Here is a 22,194-nt window from a genome sequence, read left to right on the forward strand (position 1 = left end):
ATATGAAAATTTATCTAGTTAAAACATCAAGTATGACATAACCTTTGTGCAAACATTGTAACAAAGAAACTTACATTTCTTTTATCTCAAATCCAAATTTGATCTATGTTAATCGAGTAGGGAGGTATAACATAAGTACCGTCTGTTTGGTACGTTGTATAGCATAAGACTTGATAATATAAGGTCTAATTGTATCAGACTTGATAGGATCAGGCCTGATAAAATCTTAATACTATACAACGTTTGGTCATACATTGTATAATTTGGTGGCGACAGTGGTGGTGGTGGTATTGGAAGGTGATGATAATGGTGGATGGTGGTAGCAGCGGCGATGCTAGTCGTAGTGGTGGTAGCTGCGATGGTAGTGGTGGTGGAGGGTGGGGGCATCAGTGGTGGTGGATGGTGGTGTTGGTGGGGGCGGTGGTTGTGGAGGGTGGGGGCGGCGGCGATGGTTGTATTGGCGATAACAATGACAGTAAAGGTGGTAGTGGAAGTAGTGGCGATAACAATGACAGTATCAACAATGGTGACACTGGTGGAGCGTGGTGGTGGTGGCAGTGGTAGTGGTGGTGGCGGCGACGGCGGTTGATTAAATATATTCAAGTAGTTTATACATCACACTCTTATCATGTCTTATTCATCATATATAGGGTGAATTAAATAATTCATCATTTTAATGTATAAGAGATTGATGTATAAGCTAATACAATAAAATGTGAGCATCAAACCATAGATAAGTCCATAAAGAGAGAATTGTTAAAAAGGACTATAGAGGGAATTCTATTTAGCACCAAAAAATTTCAAGTAGGTGAATTGAAACAAGAACGCGAGTGACATAAAGAAGATTCTTGAGCTTTTCAGCCCCGTTTTCCCCACTAATTAGATAAAAAGGTTTGAACATTTTAAAGGAAATTTTTGGCTGCGGTGAAATATATAAAAAAACAATCCTTTCACCTGAGAAAAACTTTGGTTTAGTCGCATGGTTCTTTCCTAACTATAGTCATTTCACGATTCAACATGGTTCATCATTCTTAGCAGCCTAGCCATAATTTGCTCTGAAGAGAGAAAGACGGACAGATAATTACATATATGTACATTTCAATATCAATAAATAGAACAAAACATTTCTAAAGAACCTGCTAGCACTACCATCATCACCCCAACAGTGCGTACCCTCCATAACTCATGTAAGACCCTCTCCTCTCCCAACCAAAGGGGAGGAAAGTTAAGGTGTATCATGGCCTTGTGTTAGAACAAATATGCAAGACATTCCTTGAGGTCATTCATCGTCAGATAAACAGACTACGTTTGGAGATGAAGCTTGATGGGGAGAGTTAGCCCGGATGCTGCTACCGGTGCCGAGTCTGGATTTGTTCACTGAAGCCACATCTGACATACGTGACAGAACATTTGGGTGATTTGGAGCTGATTGACTGCTGATGTTCACACGCGGACTCATGGCAGGTAATTTAGGAGTGGCTAACCCACTTGCAGCATCAGGCCGTCGTCCCATAGGATCAGACTGATTGGTTATTGGTTTTGGTTGGGGTGGAGCATGAGAAGATGGTGGAGCAGTTGCTGGAATGTTACTGCGTGATGACTGACTTGGCAGATTGCTAGTGGGCGATGGTTGACTCGGCAGCTGGTGCTGAAGACCAGGGGGAGTGGAGGCTGGCACAGATGCTGAGGATCTATAAGGCTGCAGATGTGGTGCAGGGGCACGTATCTCACCACCACCTTGATTATTTCCAGAGGGTGAGATGGAGTTGATTATAGGTGGTCTTGTAGAAACACCAGGTAAAGTTCCAGACAAACTCTGACCACCCTGAATAGGTGTTACTGTATGCTGAGGGTTAGAAGTAGTGGAGGGACTCTGCAGACTGGTCGCAGGAGGCCCACAGGAAGAAGGACCGGCGCCCAGGGGAGGCAAAGTAGCATTTTGCTGTCTTGGATGCTGTCCTAAATGCTGTGTAGAACTTGAATCTGACATTAAGATAGTATTAGTGGTTAGAGAAAGACTAAAAACCAGATGAAAGAAAGCACACACACAAGCATCAGGTGATTTGTATGCCAACTAATGAGTAGAAATGTAGAATAAATAAACATGAGATGAATGCATAATACGATCAACTGGCTCCACCACATAAATAAGGAAAGAACCAATAGTACTACTAGAAAAATAGTTGGAAAGTACCTAAGTGAGATTAGGTTTCTGTCTTAAATTTGAATATTGTGGTATTATGAGATATTGTTATAATATCAAGCTAATATTATGAGATATTTATTTCCTTATTTATGTGATTTGTACAATTGTAACTGAGATTTGTATAGAATTTATTTTCTGTAAGTATTTCATCAATTAGGAGAGCCGTAGTCTATATAATGTAACCAAACAACCATCTATTGTAATTTGTGTTAAGAAATAAAATTACATTTATTCTCCTTTCAACTGTTTCTTAACAACTACCAGAGCCGACTGACTGTGTTGAAAACTCAGAACTCTGTAAATCTAATTCTCATTCATTTCAAAGGTAATGATACAATAGACCATAGTTCAGTACTTATAGAAGAATATAAAGCTTGATGAACAAGCTAACAATTCTAACAAACTCTAACAACTAACTCTTAATTCTGTTATGCCAGCTAAGCTTGACAGCTAAGCAAGCATAACTAACACACTAACTCAGCTACAATCAGTAGCTTTACTTATCACGAGTAGTATACTCTAATACACCCCTGCAAACTCAAGGTGGGGGAGAAGGAACCCGCTCAAGCACCTTGAGTTTGGAACGAAGATACTCAAACCTAGTAGGGGAAAGAGCTTTGGTGAATATGTCAGCAATCTGGTCTTCAGAAGGAATGTGATGAACAAAAAGAGTCTTGTCAAGAACCTTTTCCCTCACAAAGAAGATATCAAGCTCCATATGTTTGGTGCGAGTATGAAGAACAGGATTATGAGTGAGAGCAACTGCACCCATATTATCACAAAATACTCGAGGTGGAGAAAAGGGAACCTGAAGCTCTTGCAATAATGACTGAACCCAAAGTAATTCTGCTGATGTATTGGCCAGGCTGCGATATTCTGCCTCTGTGCTAGATCTAGCAACCAAGGTCTGTTTCTTGGAGCTCCAAGAGACTAAATTTGGACCAAAAAAGACACAAGTGCCCGAGGTTGATCGTCTGTCATCAAGAGCAGGTCACGATCCTTGAGATCTCTCTCGATTTTCTTTTCTTCTCCTTCTTCTTCGTCATGGCTGACGAAATTCCAGAGATTCCGATCCCGATTCCAGTTCCAGTGGCTCAACCGCAGTTGAGTTCATCCACGCTTGTTCACAAGCTTACGTTGAAGCTTGATGATACAAATTTTCTTTCATGGAAGCAGCATGTGGAAGGGATCGTTCGCACTCACAGGTTGCAGAGTTTCCTTTCTCCTCCTGAGATTCCACCACGATTTCTCACTGAAGAAGATCGTGTGAATGCAGTGGAGAATCCTGCATATCAAGTCTGGGAGCAGCAAGATTCTGCTCTGTTTACGTGGTTACTTTCTTCGCTTTCACCATCAGTGCTTCCTACTGTGGTGAATTGCTCTCAGTCCTGGCAAGTCTGGGAAGCAGTGCTCGAATTCTTCCACGCACACGCTCTCGCGCAGTCCACACAACTGAGATCTGAGATTCGATCCATCTCCAAGGGATCGAAGTCGTGTTCTGAGTATCTCAAGCGTATTAAGTCGATTGTTAATGCGCTAATCACGATTGGAGATCCAATCTCCTATCGTGAACACTTGGAAGCAGTGTTTGATGGCTTGCCTGAGGAATACAGTCATCTTCAAACGATTGTGTACAATCGTGAATCACCGAGTTCGATTTCGCAGGTTGAAGCGATGATTATCGCACATGAAGCGCGTCTTGATCGCGCTCGTACTCGCCAGATCTCGACAAATCCTCCGTCGGCGCTCCTTACTCAGGCTTCACCGCCACCAGCGACTCAACCTCCGCTGTCGACACCGTCGCCGGTGGCCTCTGAAGCAAATTATGCTTCTGGATCTGTCGATTCTTCCTATAAGGATCGTTCTTATGATGATCGCAGTGATGATCGCACTGGATCCTATGAATCGCGTGGACGTGGTGGCTACACTAGCAACAATGGTGGAAACAACTCTCGTGGTGGCTACAATGGCCGTGGAGGAGGTAGAGGTAATAATCGCAGCGTTCAGTGTCAGATTTGTAAGAAGTATGGACATGATGCTACTGTTTGTTACTATCGTGGTTCTTCATCTTCATCCACTCCTTCTTCTGGCATTTCTGGAATGAACTCATGCTATGGAATGCAATTTTCTAATTTTCCTATGATGCCTATGCCTCAGTTTGGCTTCTCACCTTACTGTGGATCTCCTCAGTTTGGTTTTCCCACTCAGTTTGGTCAGCAACAACAGTTTGGTCATGGACATTCATTCTCTGGTTTTCCTTTTGGTCCTCAACAGTTTGGATTTAGTTCCTTTGCTGGTACTCCATGGAGTAATTTTCCTTCTCAGTTCAACAATGGAGGACAGAGGCCTGGAAATTCCATTGCAAGGCCTCCACAAGCTATGCTTACTGGCACATCACAGGCTGGAGGATCTGCTTCAGCAAACCTGAGCACTTGGTTCCCTGATTCTGGTGCTACTCACCATGTGACAAATGACTCCTCAGTCATCTCAGATAGTGTCTCCCTCACTGGTAATGATCACATCTTCATGGGGAATGGACAAGGTTTGCCAATCCTCTCTATAGGATCTGCTTCTTTTCCTTCTCCTTATCATAATACAACCACACTCACTCTTAAAAATCTGCTTCTAGTTCCCAATATCACCAAGAATTTGGTTAGTGTAAGTAAGTTTGCAAGGGACAATCATGTTTATTTTGAATTTCACCCTTCTTTCTGTGTTGTTAAATGTCAGGTCACATCTAGAGTTCTTCTTCAAGGTCATGTTGGACCAGATGGCTTGTATGTCTTTGAAGGCATGCATACTCCTTCCCTTTCCAAGACATCTCCTATTCCAGCTTCTGCTTCTTTGTCTCCAGTGGCTGTTTCAGACTCAGTTTCTGCTTTGTCAGCTGCATTATCTAGCTCTACTACACCTAGTCTTAGTCCTAAGTCTATAGTTTCATCTTCTGCTCTTGTAAGCCCAACCTCTTATGGTTTGTGGCATTCTAGATTAGGTCATCCTCATCATGAGGCTTTGCATTTAGCTTTAACCTCTTGTAATATTCAAGTTCCTAATAAAACAAAGTTCAATGTTTGTTCAGCTTGTTGTCTTTCTAAGTCTCATCGCTTGCCATCTCATTCTTCTACTACTGTTTACTCCTCTCCTCTAGAGCTAATTTTTGCTGATTTATGGGGGCCCTCCTCTATTGAGTCTTCTTGTGGTTTTTCTTATTTTCTTACTTGTGTGGATGCCTTTTCTCGTTTCACATGGATCTTTCCTATGAGAAAGAAATCTGATACTTGTTCCACATTTCTACAGTTTCAAGCTATGGTAGAATTGAAATTTAGCAAGAAACTTAAGTCTATTCAAACTGACAATGGCACAGAGTTTAAACCCCTTACTTCCTATTTTACAAAGTCAGGGATTGTTCATAGGTTGACATGTCCCTATACACATCACCAAAATGGTAGTGTGGAGAGGAAACATCGCCATATTGTTGAAACTGGCCTTTCCTTGCTAGCACATGCTCATTTGCCATATCAATTTTGGGATCAAGCTTTTCTTGCAGCTGTGTTTCTCATTAACAGATTGCCTACCTCTGTTTTAGGCAATGCAAGTCCTTACCTTAAGCTTTTTAATACACAACCTGATTACAAGCTACTTAGAGTTTTTGGCTGTGCTTGTTACCCACATTTGAGGCCTTACACACAATCCAAGTTGTCTCTGAGGTCTAAGCTTTGTGTGTTCATGGGCTATTCATCACAACATCAAGGTTATAAGTGTATGGACAATGAAGGCAAAATTTATATCTCAAGGGATGTGGTTTTTGATGAATTCAACTTTCCCTATCCACACATGTTCACTTCCTCAGAGGTTCCTCACCCAGATCAAGGGCTTTCTTCTATTATTGCTCTGATACCATGTTGAAAACTCAGAACTCTGTAAATCTAATTCTCATTCATTTCAAAGGTAATGATACAATAGACCATAGTTCAGTACTTATAGAAGAATATAAAGCTTGATGAACAAGCTAACAATTCTAACAAACTCTAACAACTAACTCTTAATTCTGTTATGCCAGCTAAGCTTGACAGCTAAGCAAGCATAACTAACACACTAACTCAGCTACAATCAGTAGCTTTACTTATCACGAGTAGTATACTCTAATAGACTGTAAAAGCAATATTGAAATTTAGATGTCTCAAATAAACCAACATACCTTGTTGCAGTCCTGACGCACCAGATACTTTAAGATCCAAGCATTTAGACCTAAAAGCATCTGCCAAGATCTTATTTGCACGAACTGTGTTAAAACTTTTATCCAGGGCCTTCTTTGTTTGCTGAAATTCAACTTCGATCTCTTGAAATTTAATATCATACTTCCTGCGAAGTTCCTCTAATTCTTTTTCAAAATCAGAAGTCAACCGCAATTTCTGTTCCAACAAGAATAACATTATATAGTAAGCAGAAAAGAGAGAAACCTAGAAAAAGTACCATCACATCAATGTATATAAGTAAAACGAAAAAAACCAACCATATCTTCATGGTTTTTCATAGTTTGCTCTGATGCTTTTTGTATTCTTTCCAGTTCATTTTTAAGTGGATCATAGCCCAAATGCTGAACCATTCTGGAAGCTGAATCTATTGAAGTCTGCATCGAATGATTATTGGTTTCCAAAGGAGTTGAAAAATTTATTGGGTTGGAAGACTGTGTTCTTACTCCACCAGTTGTAGGTGAATCAAGGTTTGAATTTGAGGCAGGCTGCACAACTTGATGTGAATGTAAATCTAATTCTGAACTTGAGTTAGGTTGCACAACATCTTGATTTGGAACCACCGGACTTGAGTTAGGTTGCACAACATCTTGATTTGGAACCACCGAACTTGAGTTAGGTTGCACAACATCTTGATTTGGAACCACAGTTGATGCCTCTGAATGATGGCTGGGGTGATCATCTTTATTTATAGGCTGATGTGCATCTTCAGTTGCTACAGGAAAATAAGATGGATCCATGTTGGAAGGGAGCTCAGCAGCTGGTAATTGATGGACCTTCTCTGAAGGTATCATGATCGGTGAAACATGATTGGGTTGATTGGCTGGTACAAAATGACCTGAATTAGATACTTGTTCAGAAGAATTCCACAATTCCCCAGCTGTATCCAGGTCAGGAGGGGTCCCTACTGATGATAATTCCTGCCCTTGTCCAAGAGGCTCCATGCCATTTACTGATCTAGATACTAGTCTCTCCTGGGACAAGGTGAATTCTCCCACAGTTCTAGGCCCTCCTTCCTCCTGGTCAGACATGGTACTTTTATCCACCAGTAGAGCATTCGTTAAAGCCTCTATATCATTATGACTACTTTCTGACACTGGAATACCTCCACCAGGAATTTGTTCCTCCAAAGGTGGATTCGAAAGGGAAATTGTAACTGGACCATCGCTTGAACCAGCAGCTTGACTAGGCGTTGACGCTATAACACCATCTAAAACCTGGACATTTAACGATCCTCCATCAGAATTTTGGCGTTCTATATCATCTGCAACATTAGTTGGACTAGTAGTTCCACATGTCCTTGACAACTCTTTATCTGAAAACTCATTTACAGCATCTCCATCAGTTATTTGCTCCATGGATGAAGGAGGATTAACAACAGCAAAAACATTTTCGGGACAATCAGTACTACTGACAGTTATATGTGCCTCTCTATCTAAGACACTTATTACGGCACTGCCACCAATTCTTTCATCCGACAAAGATGAATTCAGAGGGACATTACTTTTTGAACCATTGCAGTCATCAGCCACATGAATTGGAACCTCATTCTCACAAACTGGCAAACATGTGGCATCTAAACTAGGCATATGTTTTTCAGGTGATTGTGACATGCCAGCACTGAAACCAGACACTTCTTCACCAGGAACACCTGATGTTTCCCGATCACATACCACTCCATTCAGTGAAGGCAGAGACAATCCTACAGAGTCATCCCTAAAACTGCCTCGAGGTTCATGGCTGAAATTTTCATACCCATTACCTTCATTTATCATGCTTGGTGCACCATCAGATTTCTGTTCTCTGGACTGGGAATGACCCTTTCCTTCAGAAAAATGATTCTTTGGGCCATTTTGAGGCTGTCCTTGATCACAAGTCTGCAAGTACTCAACCCCAGTCCCAAGTTCCTTTGAAGCAACAATGTTTAACAATTCATTTTGTCCCCAACATTTCACATCTTCCACCCAAGCGGCCTCCTTATCCTGAAGCTCCTGCATCTGAGCTAACTGTACGTCCTCAAGAGCCTTAAGATCTGTTTCATGCTGATATTTCAATTCTGCAATTTTTTCTTCATATGCAATATTCAAAACTTTGACCTTTTCTGTTCTCATCACATCATTGGGAGAGCAGGATCGAATAATAGCGCTCTCTGTTAAGAACTTTCGCTCAACGTAAGCCTTTTCGCTCTCAAAAACTGCTTTCAACTTTTGTTTCTCTTCCTGATGCAAAAGGCATAGCTTCTTTAGGGGCTTTTCAAACTTCTTCTTAATTTCTTTAATGCTTTTGGACATATCTATTTTGAACAATTCAACCTCTTGTTCCACTCCTGTATAGGAATAAACCGTATTTGATGATTCAGAAGCTTTTGGAGAACCAGTATCATTACAATTTCCTGTACGGTATAAAAATATCTTCTTTAGACACCGCAACAAAGAATATATTAAATCCACCTCTTCTTTCTTGCACTCAAAATTCAGTTGTTGTTTTGCACGAATAAGAGAAGCCTTGTGACCAAGTTTGTACTTTAACAAAGCAGCAGCAGTCCAACACTGAAATTTGCACCATACAAGGAGTGAGAACCAAAAAAAAAAAGCTATCAGTTATACACAGTACGAGCAACAATGTGAAAAAATACAGTTATAAGAGATATGAAACCAAGTCCTGTAAGCCACTTCACAAGACTTTTTGACATTGTTACCTACAATATAGTAAAAAAATATGCATGGCTCCACACAGAAAAAATGAAATGTGACAGTAAAGTTGCTTTTGGTAGAAAACAAATGGTGCATAATAGAATGAAACAGGTTGTAACAGGACAATAATGTTTTCTGCAATATGTTCGGTAATTACATAAGATAATTGTTTATGAAGGTTTCAATCTATGTATCAGTCTAGCAAAGATTTGCGCAAATCATGCAACTCAGCCCCTTCTCTGACTCCACGGCATGATAAATTGAATCCACAGAGTTAGTCAAAGAATAGCTTTCCTACGTTTCCTTTAGTTCCAACAAACGTTATTATAGGTAGCACAACTTTTTGTCATTTCCCTTCTTTATACTTGCTGCTGCAAAGTTTATCATGTTCCCATTTGCTTATTATTATCACCTTTACATACATGATGTACTGCACAATGTTAGGGCTAATTAAAAGGATGGGGAAAGAAAAATAATGGGGAAGAATGGAACAGGATTGCAAATGATGGGTAAGTTTCAGATAGTATTATTCTTGTGTGTAAGCATGTTCTATACTGTTCTCTTCAGTTCCAAACTTTTTTAGGGAACCAAAGTGCACTTTTTCATAATATGTCCTGTTCTGCTCCATTTTTTAAAGACACCATTCATACAATAGAACTCATATGTCCAGTTACATCCCGTTCTGACCTGTTCATCAAGACCTACTTAGGTTCTCTCTACACGGAATGGAAGTGGCTGTTACTTGTTAAGATGGTAACTGGATTGCAAAAAAGCAAGAGAGAAGATAGACCAAAATCCTCAATAACAATTAAAAATCATTAAATAAAGGAGGAAGGTGTAGAAGTCATATTCAACTGTGCATCTATCCTCTTTTTTTTTGTCCTTTCTCTTTTTTTTCTTTTATATTGTCTCCCACAAATATGATTACTTCAAGCCTATTTGATTATAATATATGCCCTACAATGATGTTTGAATGTAGCAGCCTTGAAAACCAGCTTCTCAATAATAAGCTACCCGTAGACAAGAATCTCAACTGAAACAAAATTTTCAAATATCACTAGCTAGTTCAAGCGCAAAGGAAAAATAACTTTGGTGGTTGTGTTGCAGCAGAAAAAGGTCAACGTGTGAAAAATCAACAGATATTATTATTTGAATTTTACAAAAATTAAACAAATAAATAAAATAAGCACAAAATACACTCTTGTATCCATCCACTAGATTCTGCCACAAGAAAACAAAAGGAAGACAAGATTGCCAACACACAAAAATAAATGAAATGGACTGTGGGAACAATCAAGAAATGAATAAACAGCTAAAAAACTAATAACTAATTTTCTTCAAGAAGGAAAAGGTTACATCAGATAGAGAAGGATGTAAGAGAAAGGGAAAAGGACATAATAAAAGAAAATGCAAGAAAATATTCTGACCAGAGATAATTGAAAAGCCTGTAATAATGGCACTGATTCCCTAGTGATATGGTGATTGTTCATGACATATTGAAGAAAATTATCAACCATGCTCTTGACCGTATCCTGCATTATAAAAATAGTGAACATAACATCAAAATCAAACTCAGATAGAGCTCAGATTTGAATACAGTAATACAAGTTGTACCAAACCATGATACTCATATGAGTAATAGTGTATAAAGTTATAAAGATAATTCTTTCGGGGGTGCAGGGTTCAATTAGGAGAACTGACAGCAACAATACTGAAAAAGTATGATTAAATTCCACTTCCTTCTGCTTCTGCATTTATGGTAATGAGTCCTAGTTTGTAGATAATAGTAGAAGTTCACTTATTACTCAGTGGCTTCATAATCCAACAAAATTAATTTACCTCAGTTATTTTATTCCGAGCACTGCTCAATATCACTTCTTTCTAATAGATAACATTTCCAATACAATCTTCTTCCACTTGCCGCTCTGGTTAGTATTAAAATAAAGACCTTATAGTTTCACAATAAATACATCTAGCTTTTGAAACAAAAGGTTATAGTACCAAGAAAAGTAACAATCAGAAATTCCAGCGAAAGATTTCTTCGATTAATCCAGTCTATATGCCTTCAACCTTAGCCTTCACTATTTCAGATTAGTGACATTTAGACTTAAAATTACAAGCTTCAAACCATAGCATCACCAAATTTAAGGAAGGTTTAGTAATCAACCCCAACATCAGAATCTCCATGGGAACACTATCAAACTATCAAGTCAACAGAATCCTTAAGGCTTTTTAAATAATATTTCAGAAAAGCCTATACTAATATACAATATCTGACAAGTCAAATTTCATCAACAAAAACAATGTAGTTATTAAATGTGATCTTGTCAAAGGACCAGAGCAGGACAACATAGAGCAAGTAAAACTTAACAAAGAGAAAACTGCATACTGGGAGAAGAAGAACTTCACAGAGCTTTGTTATCTCTGGCTTCAGCAAAAGATGTGAGCTCCTCTGCTCACCGTGCACTGTACCCTTTTTCTCAGATTCAACAACATTAACATGTGGTCTATCTGACATTTGATCAAGCAGACAAATCAACTGTAATTCACATGGAATGATAACAAACAAGCATAGTTGAACTAGCCAAGAATCGAGAGACATTACCCACTAGATCCCCGGATGCACCTGCAAAAGTATGAAATGGTTTTAAGAGGATACCATAACAACAAAAAAGGCTCAATTTTTTTGACTATTTGTCAACCTCTTTGAACATAGAAAGACCATAACAAAGCAAAAGTCGCAAAAATAACCACTGACCTTCCTTGATTCCATTGGATAAATTTTCATCTTCAGATTTCGAAGAAGGATGATCAACAACATTGCTGCTCACTTTCTTGCGCTTCTTTAGTATGCCTTCAGTCACAGCATCAGGCCGATCAACTGAACCATTAAAATAATGGACTTTCTTCCGGCTCCGCTGAAATAAATTAGATGAGTACTTCCAACAGAAATGTTTACCCTCCAAAAGTTTTGGCCAGAAAATTTGGGGTGCCTCTTCATCCAATAACCCAATTTTCAGCTCACCAAGCAAAGAAAAATGTCCACGGTATGTTAACTCTTTTTGCTGGACTTTGACTTTCAATAAAATTGAACAGTTGTTTGCATCTGTATCTTCACCATCTTGAGATAGAACAGATCGGAATTCATCAATTGCTTGTTTTAAAAGTGGTTGGCCAAACAAGGATTTCAGACTTGGCGTAGAAGCTGCATCATCATGGAAAACTTTCAACTCATCAAATAGACAAGGCGCGCTCCACATCAACAGCATATGACTAATACCCCGGTTCATGTTTTGTAAATTGATATCAAGTGTCTTATCCTGCTTAGCAAAGCTTAAAGCTCTTTCTTCAACAGTGAAAGCTGAATATAGACGGAACATTTTTATCAATTTATACTGTGAGTCAAGTGTTATCTTCTGAAGGGATCTAATATCATTCACTGGGTTCCAATCACTATCAAATATAATAATAGTATCAACTGATGACAATTTGATGCTTGGAAGGCACGCGCATGTTTCCAACAAAAAGAAAAATCGTTCATTGTTCTTGTCATTAAATTTCTTCATAGCAGCTAGTTTCTTGGATGGTGGAAGACTTTTATCTATCCTTTCATAAGAATCTGGTCCAAATCTTTGTCGCAGAAAGTCATCCAAAATATCACCTATTAAATCTCTTCCAGAACCTCCAATAGACTGCAAAACAATATAATATAATTCAATGACCTACTTTTCCTTGTGAATGATAATTTGTACCCATGTTGAGAGGAGTTGTTTCTCAACTTTATCTATATTAGTATTCTTTATTCTATAATCTTCATTTTGAATTTGGGTTGTCTAACTTAGCCGAAGTATTAAATACTACATCCTACGTGGACAAATGTAATCAAGACAAGTATATTAGGGATTACATTTACACCCACCTATTTTACTAAAATTTCTATAGAAAAACAACCATTGGCCCACCCTAGATGTGGTTGTTTAACCCGGGTAAGTTATACAACCCCTTTTGCCTTTTGTACTTTTTTATTTTTTAAACAAAATGGGAACTGTTCTCATTATTTTCATTTATGTTTATTTTTTTGAAGTTTAAAAAGTACTCAGAATTTAAATTTCCAACTTGATGGATATACTAAGCAGTAACAAGTCATCATAGTAGTAACTTGAAATTCTTTGGTTTTCACAATTGATTTGCACTTCGAAGTAGTTTTTATAGATAACTGAATTGGTTACACATTTTGCTGTTCATTCTATATCCCAACAGTTGCCTGCCAAGATTTTAGCTCCAGCAGCTGAATGTACATGCTTCAAAAGTCCATTTTTTATCATAAAACTTAGGTTAAACCAGGAAAAGATGAAGTACTAGAAACGACTCTTCTATCATTACTAGGACATGTAAAAAAGCATTTGAGGAGGTGAATTGGGGCAGAGTAAGCCTTAGGCCACCACAGGACTTCCATCGCACCATGTTAGTTAATCACCGCAAAACAGTGGCCAAACCCCACCAATTTGTTTTCGGGATTTTGAGGATTTGCCTTTTTTTACATCAGATTGTTTCGATGCAAAACACACCAATGGTAACCTCCTCATAGATGAAAAAACACAAAGTATGTCCTCAGTTTTGTTTCTGGCCATAGAGGAAGCATGCTAGTGTCATTCCTAGCCAAGCCCAAGTCCCCAGCATTTTATGACCGACCCAATGCTCTCCAGTCTCCAGCATCCAGATCTCTGATCACCCAGCTTTCTGTTCGCTCTTTAGTTTCTTTTCACACATTACAGCACACTTTTTTTATCATGACTCTCTCGTCACCTCCATAATAGCTATCAGTTCTCTGATATTTTCTATTTCCAGTTGAGTTCTTATTTCACACTTCATGGTTCATGCCCCTTTTGATTTTACTTCACTCTCATGCACATTACTTTCCATTAGTTCTGAATGTTTTTATTTCAAGTACATTTTTTTTGCATAGTGCTACATGTATAGTGAAATTACTGATCTCAGTATTTAAAATCTTTGGTATACCAGTCATCCTTTTAGTGTTTTTAGAACTAAAAAACTTTATCAATCGGTAATGGGAAGCTAGTCCGCAAAATGTGTACCTGAAAAAGAATGAGTGTCCTTAAATCCTTTTTCTTCAACTCCATGAGCATTGAATCAAGAAGTTGCAGCTTGCCGCTTGCTTTGATATCAACACCCAGAAACTCATCTGGTTTAAGGCCCTCCCAAAGCAGACGTTGTAGGTGTTCATCAACAACATAGGGATGATTACAACACTGAAGATACCAACACCAGAAAATGAAACCATTAAGAAAATTTACAAACAATCACTAGAAAACATGCATAAAGTGCGTATCAAATTGATCAAATTTTTAAAATTACTTTGCCGTCCTTGAAATTATAAATCTTACTTCATACTAGCAAGGAATTATTATTTATTTACAGCTAACCAATAGCCTTTACGAGTCAAATATTGCATTGCCTCATAAAACAGCTTGAACCTGTACCAAATCTCATACCATCTATGCAACTAATTCAGAAATACAACGTAACCTTGCGGATTGATATCAGGATATCACGGATGGCGCCAACACTATCAACCTTTGATGATGACCGAAGGATTTCTGCATTTTTAAGTAAAATAGCACAATACTGCTCAAGCTGCACATCGGATATCTGTACAGGAACCCAATACTCAACAAACCTACAGGAGTCAGACTTGCATCTGGATGCAATGTCACTTGACAACCTGTCTTTCAGTTGAAAAGCGCTGTCATCGGAATTAGGATTTAAACCATATTTTTCATTATTACTTTGACTATCAAGAAGAGCCGGAATATTTATGTTTCCTACAATGTTTTCCTGCAAAAAAACAGTAGGATTACATAAGGCAACAAAAAGAGGTTTAAATTGAGAGAGAAATCGAGTAAGGTTAGTGCCCCTACAGCAGACCTATAGAGTGTAGCATCTTCTAATTCAAGGTAATAATCCCCATATTTCATAAGCTTAGTGGTCTGATACCATGTTGAAGTTTGAGAGAAATCAAGTAAGAGAGAATTAGAAAGAAAATGGGAGAAATTGAGATAAAAGAAAACCAGAGATTTTGCATTTTGATTTCAGATCACATGGGGAATGAGAACTTATACAAAGGTGCTATTTGCAGTTAACTACAGCAGAGTTAGTTTTAGGGGACTAAATTTGTTATTAAGGTTTACAGTAGCTAACCTCTATTGTTACTGTTAATACAATGCATACAAGAGTCTATAAAATAAGTACAGAAAAGCAACATCCAATGTCGTGTATTAGAGTGTATTGCTAACATGGATCAGAAAATGTCATAATCATCTTGAATTAAGTACTATGATAAACCATTTAACTCCAAACTTTTGTCAATCGTTAGGCCTACAGATTTTTTCTAACTCCCTTTAACTTAAACAATTAGACTAGTCTCTATTATGTTTACCCTTCTTACCCGTGCTTCTACAAATCTTCTCTACGCATATGTATACCACCTAAAACGACACTCTACTATTTTTTCTACAATAGGAGCCACCTCAACGTTCTCTCTAATGATTTCACTTGTGAACCTACTTGTGAACCTACTATCCCAAAAGTTTAAGTAGATGAGTGAAGACGCATAAGTGGTTTTATTATTTTATACTTCTAATAATTCTCAAGAAAGCGTCCTTTCAGCTCGAACTATGGATAACGTACAAAGTCACCTACCTTGTAATAAAATTCAACATTTTATTAGAATTACGTGGGTGGCAAGGATATAACTCTAAACCATTAGATCATAGAGATTCTTATACCATATCATGAACCAACTATTCCAAAATGTTACCTATTAGATGAAGACACGTGAATGATTTTATTGTATTTTATTTAATATTTCGTACAATTTCATTTCTAATCCTATTTCGTTTTGCAAGACCACTAATCCATCATAGCATTCTCATCTTTATCAGTAGTTGATTAATGTATGGATGTCAGATGAAGGTTAATTAATTATTTATCAGCGCTGAATCAGTACTATTGCTTCACTAGAGTACAACACAACTTTATTGCCCACATGCATGCTAATATGTTTAACACTGAAGTCAGTAAGGCCTTTCCTAACAAAATTTAAGCACAATGACAGGGTGATGAGGATAAAAGAAATCAAACAAACCTCAGTTGCAGAAGGATTACATGACTCATTAACTTTAGGATTATAATCCAACCTGCAATGTAAAGAACCAATTAATGAGGGCTGAAAAATACCTAGTAGGTCAAAATGCCAATAAATCATCATGGACTGGTCAACATAAAAGCAGATGCTTTAATTCCTACCAAAAGATTCCATTCACATACTTGTACGGTACATATTCCTACAATGAAATATGGTAACTAAGAGAATACTCAACAAGCCAACACCATCCAAAACTAACGTGTTTGACTGCAACACAATCAAAAAGGACAGAAAGATGCTTAATAGCCAGCACGTGTCCTATGAACAATTTAATAAGAGAGATATGTCATGTGATCATGATTCATGAATTTGAAAATATATCAGGAATAGTAAATCCAAACCTCTTTAAACCATGGTTATTCAATCGAGAATCGAATCGTGAATCGGAAGACATATTTTCCGAATCATAAATTGTATCTTTTTATGTATCGTAAGATACATGATCCAAATATGTTATGACATAAATTAAACAGCAGTGCTATGCGTTACGAAGGTTTTGAACAAGACATGTAAACCTTAGAGAAAATCAGGGATTGCATCAACATGCCAAAAACAGATTTGATTGTATGAGAAAAATGGGATTTCTAATTCTCGACTTTGGTTTCGTAACTTTCAGCATTTGTTTCTAAATTGAATCATGAGCTAATATTTATATATCGTATAATAAAAATTAAAATAATCCAAAATCTAAACTATAAATTAAAATAAGATAAATTGTTGTTTGATAATGCTGAAGTGTTAAACCCATCTAAAATACATCAAAACTGAGTGGGACTACTTTTTGACCAGAAAATAACAAAGTCAATAACTCAAGGGTTAATATGTTTTTCGTCCCTGAACTTTGGCCGGATTCCGGTTTTCATCCCTCGCCGGCGTAACTTCCGGATCGCGTTTGGTTTTCATCCTTGCCGGAGGGGTTGTGTTGACCGCCGTGGACACCTGTCAATTTTAGCCTATGTGCCCTTGCCATGTCAATTAATGATGCTGATGTGGAAAAAAAACGAAAAATAATTTTTTTTTAACTAGAAACAAATCATATAATCAACAAATTCTTCAAACATAATTCACCCTAGAAATATCCGAGACAATTTAAAGAAAAAAGCCAAAACATCATCAAATAAATACTAGAAATTCAAACTAAACGATGGAATTTGCTGCACTTGCAATCCTAGGCCTTATATCAGCACATTCCTTTCCAATTGAACCAGTGATAGCAGAACCTTTCAATTCTCCCTTGGGATTCACAATAACACCAGCATTATCTTTGAAATACATGATTCTTCGTTGGTTGTTCAAATCTGGGTTTTCAAGTGCCATGAACTGTAGCAGATGGTGGAGCAAACCATTCAAATCCCCTCTCTTCCAACCATCAACCTAAGAAAAACCCAGAAAGGCTTGAAGTTAACCCAAACCCAGAAATCCGAACAGAGATTAACCTAAACCCAAACACCCCAAACCCAGAAATTAACCCAAACCCAAATACTCCAAACCCAGAAATCCCAACCCCATGAACTTAAGATGCAGAACAACCCCTTCGAAGCCAAGATGAGAAGGTTTAATTAATGAGAAGCATTCAGGAACCTCAGAGAAACCCCATTACCAGAAACCCCATCCCAACCCCATGACACATAGGCACGGTGGTCAACGCCGCCCCTCCGGCAAGGACGAAAACCAAACGCCGGTCATAGTTTGAGGTCCTGATCCGGAAGTTACGCCGACGAGGGACGAAAATCGGAATCCAGCCAAAGTTTAGGGACGAAAAACATATTTAACCCATAACTCAACACTGTTCTATGAATACAACAATAGTGGGCTTCTTCAAATATAAAAAACAGGGAGAGGTGGCAGACAAGTTCACATGAGAAAGATGGTGGGTGGGACCAATTTTGGGGTTTTAGGAGTTTGTTACAAGGTTTGAGATCACATTCCAAGAAACAGCATTCTCGGGAATACAATTACAGGGAATGTTATTCCCGGGTTGAATTTATAAATGTGTTTGGTAAGTACTTAGTACTCGTGGCCAGTGGGAATATTTATTAAATTTTGTTTAATTTAAAAATTAAAAATTAAATAAAAATAGAAATAGAAAAAAATGATAGAATGTCAGAGAAGTGAGAAGTTACATTCACCTTTCTTATGGGAATGTAAGATTCTCAACCCATTTCATGGGCATCCAATGAAGGGACTGGTGGAAGTTTCTAAACTAGTAACAGACACAGGAATATGCATTCCCAACCTCCATATTCTTGGGAATGTGTCTCCAAATCATGAAACAAACGCTAGTGTTTCTGAATTGGGTCTTTGGTAAAAATAGTAATCAGCAGTTTCTGAATATTTTTCATTAAAGAGATTTCACAAAAAAAAAAAACGGACAACAGAATTACCCAACCCGACCCGGAAACCATAGTCTCATGTGCACAGCGTGAATCGTCCAATTCACCCAGCATTTGCAACACACATGAGATACGTGCTCGATTTTGTGTGCGATACATGACCCAAAACGATTCAACGTGCGATTTGTATCACTGAGGCTCAATATTGCATCGAATCGCGATTCGTATCATGCGATTCATACGATACTAATAAATATGCTTAAAACACAATAAAAAAAACAGCATCAACCAAAGACCTGAATAAAAAATGTTAACAGTAAGTAAGATTAAATTCACGAATATTGGCATATGTTACCAACAAGTAACTCGTACCTTACTCGTTTGGAATATGGCCCATCAGTCCCGATAACATTGCCATCTGACATCGAAGGACTAGCATTAGGAATAAAATTGCAGTTGTCATCCTTAGATAGTGAGGCAGAAGGATCTGAATCCATGTCCACCGTCATTCCCTTTCTCTTGGACAGTATTGACATTTCACCCCCATCATGACCATTCCTCACTAACTCACCATCTAATATGGAATTCGACATTGACATCTGTAATGTCTCCTCTCCTGAGAAATTAGGCTGAACACTTTCAGGTACCATACAAGTCTCATTAGTTGGGGTGTTAGATGGTACTGATGAACCTAGATTCACATTAGATATTAGATAGATATTAGGTCCCATACTCTCATCGAGCATATTATTATTACATACCAAAACATCATGACAAATTCAAGACTTCAAGTTTTAATTGACATGAAAAATAAGTCTAAAGAGTATAATTTAATCTAAATAACTAATCATCCAATCCGAATGTAGTGTAGTCAAGTTGAGTGCCAATTACATCTAGTAACAGAGACTTAAGTCAAGTTGAGAGACACCCACCAGCAGTCTAAAAAGGGAAAAGAAAACAGAGACTTAAGTCTTTAAACAGAGGAGAAGAACATGAGGGTTGTAACTTGTAACCACTAACCAATCAGTAACAGAGGAGAAGAAACAGAGCAGAAAAACGAAACAAGCATTTGGGAGGTGCGAGAGAGGGTCGTGTAAAGTGACTGTAAACAGAGGACACAGAAACAGAGCAGAAAAATGAAAAAATTGCAGAGAAAATGCTACCTGAGAGCTTGATCGGAGCAGAGACGCGATCGCCAGAGACCGGAGTGGTCGTCGGTGGTCACGCGACTGCAGGTGGCCGGAGGTGGTTTGGGCAGCAGCTATGGGAGTAGTGAAAGTGAGAGGTATTGAGTGAGATTGGGTGGAATTAGGGCTCCTATTCTGAATTTGGGGGATTAGAAGCTGAAATATGGACTTGGGCCATTAAAATCCATGGGCTCTTTGCACAGTGTTTTTTCCCAGACAATTTGGGGAATTTCCGCCATTTCCCGTTATTTCCGCCATAACCGCCATGGGCATGGTGGCCGCCATGGCCGATATTTAACAACACTAATATATAAATAATACCTGACAATAATTAGCATACCTCAACTAATTTTATCTTTAAAAAAGGCCTGTCATTACTAGTTACCTTTAACTAATTTTTTATAACAACTAACAAGATAGTGCAATTAAGTAACATTAACCACCAGATTGACATTTACTTTTTGTTAAATTTGGATAAGTAAAGAACAACAAAGTTGTGAAAAATAAGACTTGCAGGCTGCAACACTATTATATTACCTTCCTTCGGTTTTTTAAAGAGAGACCGATACATACGGGCGTCCATTCTCTTTACTTTCACCTGCAAAGTTTCCGGGTCATGTTCCTCACTTTGATTGACTTCCTTAGCTTCTAGTGTAACCTGTTTTACACTCTTCTGTTTCTGCTTTGAATTCAACGACCCTGAGCTTTTAGAATCAGAAGGAGTGGAAGACTGACCCCTAGCTCTTCCAGATCTCCTCAAAGGACTTGGCATATTCTTTTTTTCGACCCTTTCAGACTTCTTACTTACTGCTGGAGATGGCGGTGTTCCCTTCTCAAGTCGCTCAGATTTCCGAGCACTTGAAGAGCTTGGAATTATCTTCTTTGATGGTGTCTCTCTAGCAGACCTTCTGACACCCGTTGTATCTGATTCAGTAGGACTTGGGCTGATTTTTCCTTTCTCACTATCTTGTTTCATCCTCTCGTTATAATTTTCACCATCCTTAGCCCTTTGACTAGAACGAGTACCATTTCCCATTTATTTAGCTGAACATCATGACTTGTTAAACCTACAAATAAAACTTCATGTGAGAAGAGAAACACAGAAACCAGCAAATACGCAGATTTAAGTCAGCACATGACAAACTTCAACAAGGTGCACAACATGGCACCAATGAGAAGGGAAACAGAAAGGACATAATCAATTGAAATCCAGCCATTTATCACACCATTTAATCTGGTATTCGACCAACAATTACAGTAGTAACAGTAACCTGAATCGAGACACGATAATGACGGAATGAGTTGCATTGACTGAGCTATTTATCATCATCATCATCGTCATCTAAACATTTTACCGCTAGGTGGGATTGGCTACATGAATCGGTCTACGCCATCATACTCTACTACTCTATCATATATTAAGCCTTCACATAAATTATTTATCTCGAAAACCCTCTTACTTGGCTAATAGTTTTACTAAGTCTACCTCAACTCTGTCCCATCCCACGCCACCAGTAAAAATAATAATTTACCGCAACGCAGGAAACATTTTCCGCGAAAACTAACACAAATAACATAAATGAGTAAATTTCCACTTCTGAAGGATAAATTATGGTATATCAATCTCCACATGAAAAAAATTATTTTAGGTAAATGAACCCTCCTACCAGTGCAAATTGAAAACAAATAAGCAAACAAAAGCAACTGGAAATTGTAAATGCAGAACGCAACAACAGAAAAATGCATATACAAAACATCGATACCATGTAATCGTTAAATTCCACAGGTTTAGGAAAATTAGGGAAAACGGAACATGCATTATCACTGGTATTTTGAATTTAATGTTGAATCAAAGTGTCATACAAATCAAACAAATCGGATAATGAATGTAATGCAATTTCGAGGGTTTTTCACGATTCAGCAAAAACTCAGAATTTCAACCGCAACCCTAATTCACTGACAGCGGAAATCACAGAGATACAATCGCGTAGCATTGAAGAGTTTGCAGAGATTACAGAGAGACGAAACCGTAACTAACCTGCATGGAGCGAGAAGAAGGATCACAGAGATGGTTTGCACCGCACTGAATTGAGAGGGTCACGGTGTTTTAGTTTTTCTCAATAAAATAATAAACACAGTGAGAGAAGGGTGAAGAAAACGTTTTACGCAATAAAATGGGAAATGGGAATTATGTTGTTCTTTTTAATGTGAACAATTTTAATTTAAAGAGACAAGAAACTCCTGACAATAACTTTGTCATTATTCCATGTGTGGGTAGGTAATATTGACGTCAATAT

General features: G+C 38.1%; 1 protein-coding gene across 2 annotated transcripts; it reads right to left on the reverse strand.

Annotated features, from left to right (window-relative positions):
• Nucleotides 1–930: 930 nt before the first annotated feature.
• LOC130746624 (helicase protein MOM1-like) lies at nucleotides 931–22,084 on the reverse strand. 2 transcript variants are annotated; one of them, XM_057599315.1, is made up of 13 exons: nucleotides 21,936–22,084; nucleotides 20,435–20,964; nucleotides 19,083–19,326; nucleotides 16,318–16,369; nucleotides 14,700–15,008; nucleotides 14,249–14,422; nucleotides 11,911–12,844; nucleotides 11,758–11,778; nucleotides 11,542–11,663; nucleotides 10,580–10,684; nucleotides 6,720–9,008; nucleotides 6,405–6,618; nucleotides 931–1,983 (listed from the first exon to the last, which is right to left on the reverse strand). In XM_057599315.1, the coding sequence occupies exons 2-13, from the start codon at nucleotides 20,931–20,933 to the stop codon at nucleotides 1,280–1,282; spliced, it is 5,667 nt and encodes a 1,888-aa protein (XP_057455298.1). In that variant the 5' UTR covers nucleotides 20,934–20,964; nucleotides 21,936–22,084; the 3' UTR covers nucleotides 931–1,279. The 2 variants fall into 2 exon arrangements, with proteins under 2 accessions (XP_057455298.1, XP_057455297.1); XM_057599314.1 differs by having other exon boundaries at nucleotides 19,083–19,401.
• Between the last annotated feature and the right edge of the window lie 110 nt (nucleotides 22,085–22,194).

Source organism: Lotus japonicus, chromosome 3, assembly GCF_012489685.1.
Source record: "Lotus japonicus ecotype B-129 chromosome 3, LjGifu_v1.2".
NCBI lineage: Eukaryota > Viridiplantae > Streptophyta > Magnoliopsida > Fabales > Fabaceae > Lotus > Lotus japonicus.